A 9257-nucleotide genomic window follows, 5' to 3' on the forward strand; every position below is an offset into this window, starting at 1 on the left:
TGATAACCTACTTTTCTTGCAGAAGTCGGTTAAAAAGAGTAACTAACTTGGCATAAATAATTTTATTTGTACGACGATGTAGTCCCAGCTAAAACAAGTAAATTATTGAAACAATATGTTCTGTTCTGTTCCACTGATAATGATAACAAAAAGAAAAACAAAATACCATTTTTTAAACTTTTATTACGACCCTTATTAACCCGATGAAGAAGAGAACACAGCTGATGAAGCTACGCCAAGTATCGATGTTCCAAATTGCAGGAGAGCTCTTAGTATGTCTAGTTTCAGTGTCCATAGCGGTGACGGTGCTGGTTCTCCCGAAGACTTCTCAGTGCCAGAACTCTATAAAATTAAGAACGAAAATAAATTAGTCATAAATAATATTTCTAAATGATTTATGCCTTTATAATATTAAAGTAGCTATAGTAGATTTACCGACGACCTTAAGAAGACAGCGGGAATCCGCTGGATTCAAAGGGCGCAGGGCCGGACGGAGTGGCGAGAATTAGGGGAGGCCTATGTCCAGCAGTGGACGTTGAAAGGCTGATGGATGGATGGATGGAGTAGATTTAGGTTTGATTTAAGAATAGCTAACAAATGTTAAAAGAAAAAAATGAATTCGATGTGCATTTCTTTTAAATAGAATGCAAAAGAGAGCACTATCGACGGAATAAAAATTGTGTATATGAGAGTAAGCTATAAATAAGAATATAAGAAGTTTTGCTACGATTATTATTATTCATATACTTCAACCTTTTTGTGAATCTGAAATAAAAGACATTCTTAAATAGTAAATCTGATTAAAATAACTATTTGTTTGTTTTTTTTTTCTTTATTTCTTATAATTAAAATATAATATTTAATAATTAAAATATTTGTTTCTGTATCTCATTTCCCACTGGAATGCTCCTGAGTAAATCTACGCTATAATTATTCTTATTTAGTTAAATAAAGTAGATTTTCTTCTAATGTGGTCCAGAACTGCCTTTCGACATGTCTCCTAACAATGCCATTAACAAACTAAGGAAAAATCCAGTTGAATCCTTTGGTCTATCTGCATTCTCTTCTGAACTAGCGTCAGGGTCTCCTCCCTGAAATGTATTTTATGTTTTATATTTATAACTAAATGATATAATCGATATTAATTAATAAATAAATATTTATTTAAATTTATAAAATTTCAAGTTTAATAATTCTCTTGTGAATAATTGTAAATTCAATATATACGAAATCATTGTAATACGTCACATAGTATACGTACTTCCTTCCGTCTAGATTCACGAAAAGAACTGACTGAATGGTTTTATTAAGTAAATACAAAATATTCGAATTAATTTCAAATTATCAGAAATTAACGAATCACTTACTGCGCTTGTCCCTTTAATAAGTTTCGACAAAAACTTCCCAAAGAATGCTCCATTGTTTTTCTGTAAATGATAAAAAAAATATGAAATTGGCACAATTTCTTTAAATATAAATAAAGAAATAAGTATAAATAATATTATATCATACCGCACCACCGCCTGTAATCGTATCTAACGATGTTAAAAGGTAGCTTGCTATTACAGCACCTGGATTTTCTTCTCCTTCGGACTGAAAATGTTTGTATTTTGATACAAATATCGTTTATTTTTAAACTATAAAAAGACGTAAATCAATCTAAAACAAAATTTTTCATCTTATATAAATTATTATAAATACCACTGTAACTTACCAATAAACCCACGAAAAGTCCTAAACCTGATGCTATCAGTGCATTAATGTCGATTCCATCACCCTGAAAATTTCACATGATATTTTATTTTAAAATTTCTACGCTAAAATAAAAAACAATGACAAAATATTTACTTACACTTAAATTTGCAACTATTCCGCCAACTGTTGCAAGTAACGACCCCAAATCGGACTGTCCATCTTCCTGTTTATAATAATATTAGAGAGTTATTAGTATATTTAAATTCTTTTTTTGTTTCGCATATTTTAACAGATACATTTTTTTAAGTAAACGAAACATATTGGAACTAACTTACACCCCCACTCAAGCCAGCAAGAAGACCTAGGAGACCACCTCCCTCACCATCTCCACCTCCTGGCGGTTCATCATAATCATCGTCGTCTGAATTAGAATCTGAATTTTGTTCTGAGCCATTTCTCTCTTCTTCAATTTCCAAACTTTCTTCTTTTCCATTATTAGAGTCATTAGAATCGCTTTTACTTTCACTTTCACCGTTTTCTTTATCGTTTTCCTCTTGCCTTTGAAGTGGAGGTGGTTTTAAGCCAGAAATAAAATCTATGTCTATCTCGTTATCAGCAACATTGCTTCTTTTAATTATTATCCTAGATTTGGTACGTTTCATGATTTCCTGAATTATTCTTTGATATATTTTCTGGAAAATTATAATTTTATAAAACATTATAAACTGACATAGTTTCTTTTCAGTTATATAACACACATTTTGTTTGAAAACATTTAAAGCAACTTACCTTTTAGATAATGCAAAACGTAGAATCCAAACAGTGCAGTGAAGTAACACACTTGAAATTTTGTTATTTTTGAAACGTGAAAGTCTCAAAACGATCGTGTTATTAGTAAAAAGTAGGCAGCAGTGTATATTATAAAGTGTAAGGCATCTATTTAAGTTACACAAATAATTTATATTTAAAAAAACTTTAACAACACCAAACTATGTCAATACATACATATGTAAATAGCATAAAAAATTGAAAAATAAATATTTAAAATGTCACAAAAAATAAACTGACGTAAACCATAACTTTCAATCAAGCGACCAAAAACACACGCGAAGAAAAACAAGAAAATAACTAAAAATCTACACTTACGCTAGAAGAACTACTCGATCCAGGGAGAAGACCAGTTACAAGTCTAAGAAGGCTGAACACGTTGCTTCCACCGCCGCCGTCTGATGGATATTTAGTTGGTATGTCTAAATCATCATCATCTTCATCATCATCGTGGTTGTAAGGTATTGGTGGAGGCAGGTCGTAATTGACTGTGCTACTTGAAACACTGTTACTTGATTCCGCTATTGAATTATCACTCTGAAATGGAAAAGAAAGTAAATATATACATATTTTGCTGATTAGTTAGTTAAATATATTTTTAAGAAACACCCATAAAAAGAATTAAATCGCCATGACTGCTCCATTAATTGAACAGTTTTGAAGATTTTTTTTGCCTCTAGAAAAATATATAATAGATAAAAATATTAAATAAAAATAATATTTTTATTTATATTGATCAAATGAACGAAAAGAGGCCTTCTTGGCGCAGTGGCATACGCGTGTAAGTGTAAACGTAAAGTTTTTTGGGTTCGGTTCCAATCGAGGGAATGAAATATTTAATATTTTCATTTCTTTGCTCTACGATCATTGCTATGTGCAGGATATACAAATGGAATGAAACCATGCCGCAGTGGGACAACGTTTGCTTTTAAATGCAACGGGTTCGATTCTCACTCGAGAGAATGAATTATTCTAATTTCTTCACTTTGATTGTAGGTTCCCTATAGCTCATCCCGCTATATGCGGGATACAACGAAGCTGAAAATAAAACGAACGAAAATATTACCTACCTACTGAAAAAATCTATTCACGTATTTCTCTCTTTTACTTCGCTCATAATGTTTAAAACATTTGTTTTTAAGTAACATATATATTTAGAAGGTTATTTTCCAAGTATTTTTAAATTAAACAGATAATTATCCGCCAGCACAAAAGGCAGGTATGCGTTTACACTCGTACTCGTCGATTGCGCCAAACTCGCTTCCTACTAGTGGCGTAATATTGAAACTAAATTCCTATACATGCCAAATTACAATAAAGAAAACCTTACTGTTATTGTTAGAATCCGTAATTTTACCTGAGGTTTAAACAAAGGTGCCGTCCTGGATCAGAGGCACAAAGGTGTGACTGTAACGCGACGGTTATAGGTTCGATCCCCACTCGAGGAAGTAAAATATTTATTTACGTTTATATTTCCATTTCTTCGCTCTGGTGTCAAGGCAAAGCGCGGTGTTGAATTCTGCGACTCTACAGGCAATGCAAAAAATTGAAAAAATCGTGACACAAATTGTAGCCTATATGTTATTCAAGCGCAAAAGCTATATTATCTAATGTATCATCTAAATCAGTTCGGGAGGTTTTGCGTGAAAGCGGAGAAAAACAGCCATCCTTACAAATTTTCACATTTATTATGTTAGTAGGATCTACATACTTTGAATTATATTATATATTAAAAAAATTGCTACTATTGATATTTCACAAATAAAATCAGAATTCGCATATTAGTCTCTTTCGAATATATTTTTTTTTAATATTCTTCAAATATTCATTAAAATTATTTTCCCATTTACTTATATATAATTATTCTTTATATATAGCAAAAAATATTCCGAGAACATTTATACCTGTCGTATTCGACCTTGCTTTAATTTCAATACAACCTACCTACTTACGGACGCAAGTGGGTAATTGAACAGGTTTCTTTTAGGATATGTTTATATATATTTTTTATTTTAATTTTATAGCATAAATAAAGACCGCGGTAGAGGTCGTTCTGACCTGGTGGTAGAAGGGTGTGACTGTAAACACGACAGGTGTGGGTTCAATTCCCACTCGGGAAAATGAAATATTTCTTTTTCTTTCTGTGGTAACGAGACAAAGCGCGGCTCGAGTTTGAGCATTCGGCGGAAAGTGGAGTACGGAGTGTCTTAACTCTAGGTCTCTGCATAAATTTGGTAATTAGGTAGACTTAATACACCTATTATTTGTACCTACCCACAATATCTACCTAATTTCCTTAAAAATATTACATAAATAACAATTTTAAGAAAAATATGTAGGTATGACATTCGAAATGCAAGGTGATTTAAGGATGTTAAAAACCTACAGTTGACTGTACTGTTGCCTTGATGATAAATATTTTATACCTTGACATATCAGTACGATTGATATAGTTTAAGTTAACTTATTATATGGTATAATAATATTCTAGTAATAACTGTTATTGTTTTAACTTTTCTTGATATAGAGAACCTAGTGTTATCACACTCCATTTCCCATTTTTCCCCGAATTTTCGCAGCATTGCTTATTGAATGGCGAATATTAACGTTAAAAACAATAAATAATATTTAATTTTCCCGAGTGGGAATCGAACCTACAAACGTAGCGTTAACAGTCACACGTTTTAACTTGCTAACAAAAAACTTAAGAAAGAAAAGAAATTAATAGAAACAAAGAAAATAGACGAATCTATAACATATTAATAAAAAAAAAGTGATTGTATAGCATTCCTTAACTTTTATTTTTATTTTGTTTAAGTAGCATCTTACTGTATCCCGCATATAGCAGGTAGGTAGAAGAAATCCTATATCTAAGCCTAGTGCTAAAACATTCCGTACTCTATTTCCCACCAAATTTTTCAAGACATGCTATGTTGAAAATCGAACCTAAAGCTGTCTTTACAGTTATATTTCATTTATTAAGACCTCTATCTTGTCTTTATTTTGTTTTTGTGGAATCAAGCCCTCTTAGGTTAAGTTTAAAAAATGCGGAAATTTTAAAATGTAAATATAATATTGTATGATATACTATTGAAATTGAAATCATATTAAAAATTTATGTTTTATTATTGTATTTTATTATTATTGTATTTATTGAAATTAAAAATTGAAATCATATTTTAATTTATTTATTATAAGGAAAAGTCAATCTTACTTACGTTAAGTATTTTTTTTATCACGAAATGAAAATAAAAGTAAAATAATAAATAATTAATATACAATTACTTTAAAGTGCCTATGAAGGTTTATAACACATGAAGGTGGTAGATATCCGTGAAATAACGAATTCGAACCTGCGTCTTTTTTGAAACCGTCTAAACTCTTAGATCATTAAGCCATGCGTTCTTATAATAAGATATTTTATTTTATCAACATATTCAACTCTAGTTTGGAATAAAATATTTTTTCGTTGGAAATCCTTATAAATTTAAACATAAGCAAACTCTACTACTACAATAGAGATATGTACAACTAAATAAATATATGCAAAATGTTACATTTAAATCGATTTTACTAAAACGAAAACAAAACAAAGGATTATAAGGAAGTTATATTTATGATTAAAAAAAAGTAATTTTATAGCATTCTTCAACGTGCTTCTTTATGTCCTTATTATTTTTTGTCCTACTAGAAAGTAGCACCTAAAGTAGAGTATAAAATACTTGTTAATAGCACGAAAGAAACGTAATTACCCAATACCATGACCATTTTAATACCATTTGCTATTAAAATTACTGTTTATATAATAACAGGTTTAATGCATTAATTATTTTTTACAACTACAACTATTTAAAGCGGACGTACTCATTAATTTTATATGTTATTCAAGTACTTAGTGAATGCCTGTCTATTAAAAAATTCCTTAGAAAACTATTCCATTGCTAATAAGGAATTTTCTATATTTTTAAAATTTACATAGATATATATCATTTTTGTGGCTTAAGTATCTATAAATACACATTTTTAATAGGCCGATATAAAATTATTATTGGCACACTTAACGCGCGTAAGGGAAAAATTATGAGACTAATTTTTTGAAAAGAACGCGCAAGCTATCATGAAAAACCTACATCTTTCATTGTATTAAATGCCCTTTTTATTATATATTATTAATGTATTTTTTTCTACAAGCATAGGACAACACAAAGATATTTTATCTTGTTAGCAGTATAACATTTTACTTGCGTACGTATCTACACATACATTTATTTTTATATTCTAAGTTTAGATTAGACTAGCGGCCTCCCCGCGGCTTCGCCCGCTTGAACTACATGATTATTCTGTTCTGTTCTGTTCTTAATTTATGGCGTTTCGAGCGTGCCAGTTGAGCACTAATCACTTCGCCAATGTCACGTATGGAGAACACACGAAGGAGATTCTACGGTACATGATTATTCATTTAATAAACAGAATTGACTGACAGTCAAATGTGTTGATGTCAATGAATAATTTAATTTACTCGTTCAGCAACAGCCTTAAATGTTAAATTATTGATTTGGGTAAGGATTTATAATATTCTTTGTAAAATAACTGTAATGGTTGCATACTACAAAAAATACCCAAATCGAATCGAATAATCCAATATCGAAATCGAATCCAAAATAATTAATTATATGCTACTGAATGACTACTAATTATATATTATAGATACTTATCTATATATATATACTAGCGGCCTTCTCGCGGTTTCACCCGCGTGAACTATGTTATTATTAATTTCTGTCTCCATGACTACGTCTTAGTGACGTTAATAATAAAGTAATTCACGCAGGCGAAGCGGCGGGCGGGCCGCTAGTAATTATATAATATAAATTAAATAATTAAATTTACTTACAATTTCTGACTGCCTCCTTGGTCGCACAACGTTAGCTGGTATACACAATCCTTGCACCAGCAGCGACGCAGCCAGAACCACACTCGCGTATCTCCCCATAGCTCCCACTATAACTAGCAAATAAATAATTAATTCACTATATTACGCAAATATATAACCTACGTAATGGCTCATTTGGCTATGGAATGCGTTTAATATATCATTTAAAACTAATAATCGTTATTTTCTTGATTTTTTTTATATGTAATTTCTATGAAAGTGGATTTTTTTTGGTATATTATTCTTCATTCCGTTGTATAACAGTCGGTTATTACACAGCGATTGGTTCATTGTGGGCGCAAGGACCAGCTTATAACAACATTTTCCTGACGTTTGTACAGCGTGTTCCAAAAAATGTATTTTTTATTATTATTTATTTATTTTATTTTAACACTTTGTTACACCATAATTGAACTTAAATTGATTTTACACTTAAATTGTTTTTTTTGTTTAAGTTAAGTTAATAACTTAACTTAAACGAAAAAAACATAATTACTCAACCTAAAAAAACCTCATTACAGCATCAAAAAAAGCATTTGTGCATCTTTTAAGAATAGAATTTTGTATTATTGGCACATTAACTAACTAGCTTAATGAAATATTTAGTGATTTAAATTCTAATTATATATTATTATATATATAATGTATTTACATAAGAAAATTTGTTATTAATGAAATTATTATACGGTCATTGTAATTAACATAATTGTTGTTAATTATCATTTATCTGTCTGTCTGAACTTAATGCTACTATTTTAGTGACAAAATTGTGCATTTTTTTCGTAAATATATTATTTACTATATAGTTAATTTTGTTTTTTCTAATAATAAAATTATTCATTGTATGTTATTATAATTATTTTAACTATTATCTACTGCAATATACATTTTTTTTAATAATATAACCAAATAAACCAGTTTTACAACATCCTGTATAGTGCAACGCACGCATAAAGTACGAAGGTCCCGGAATATCGACATACGGAGGTAAACTGTTGCGCCACGAGTTGCTAAACGACATTTGTCGCTGATTTAAATTACTGACCAGAACATCCCCCTGTATATCCGTTTCCTGTATCTATTATTTATTTTAGCTTACTAACGTTAGCTTTAACTGATATATTATGTATGTAATTATAATTCTTCTTAAATTAAATAATATTATAATTCTTCTTAGTTTTTCAGGGACAGAGTACCCTCTTCCCTCCCCACCCGGTATCGCTGTAAAGGCCAATAGGGCTAACAGCATTAACCTCAAGACCGAAAAAAAAAATCTTCTTAAATTTCTTTGTCATTTATTTAAAATTGTAATAAATTCTGTTGAACAATTCGACAGTTTTTAGATTAGATTTAAGATTTACATCGGTAAGGAGCTATTTAGTATACTATATTTTTAGATTTTTGTATATAATATTAACAGTAGCCCATATATTATGTTTTTCTGTAACTTTATCTTTCTTTCAGTGAGTCTCATAATAGACGGTTAAGTTGTTCCGGAGATTAACCCGGACAAACGGAAATACAGATAAAAATGCTAAAAAAATATTTATTTTTTTAATTAAAATTGTGCTTACCTAAGCTACGCACTACTGTGCGCGGGATACAGCGGGAAAAAAAACACCTACCTGTAGACCCCCTATAACTTAAGTAATCAGGTGCTACCTAATAGAACCTTTCTTCCTTATAATATTACAGTATACTGTAGAAATGAGAATGAAAGAGAGTGAAATCACTACACAAATTAAATTAATTTCAATATCACAACACTTCAATAATTTTTAAAATTTATGTTTTTCTATAC

General features: G+C 30.1%; 1 protein-coding gene across 1 annotated transcript; it reads right to left on the reverse strand.

Annotated features, from left to right (window-relative positions):
• Positions 1 to 360: 360 nt before the first annotated feature.
• Positions 361 to 7862, reverse strand: LOC146540327 (uncharacterized). Its single transcript, XM_085200688.1, has 8 exons — positions 7418 to 7862; positions 2842 to 3060; positions 2031 to 2387; positions 1853 to 1918; positions 1715 to 1777; positions 1513 to 1593; positions 1368 to 1427; positions 361 to 1091 (listed from the first exon to the last, which is right to left on the reverse strand). The coding sequence occupies exons 1-8, from the start codon at positions 7514 to 7516 to the stop codon at positions 966 to 968; spliced, it is 1071 nt and encodes a 356-aa protein (XP_085056814.1). The 5' UTR covers positions 7517 to 7862; the 3' UTR covers positions 361 to 965.
• Between the last annotated feature and the right edge of the window lie 1395 nt (positions 7863 to 9257).

Source organism: Heliconius melpomene, chromosome 2 (genome assembly GCF_056956725.1).
Source record: "Heliconius melpomene rosina isolate 202511_hmr_F chromosome 2, ASM5695672v1, whole genome shotgun sequence".
Classification (NCBI taxonomy): Eukaryota; Metazoa; Arthropoda; class Insecta; order Lepidoptera; family Nymphalidae; genus Heliconius; species Heliconius melpomene.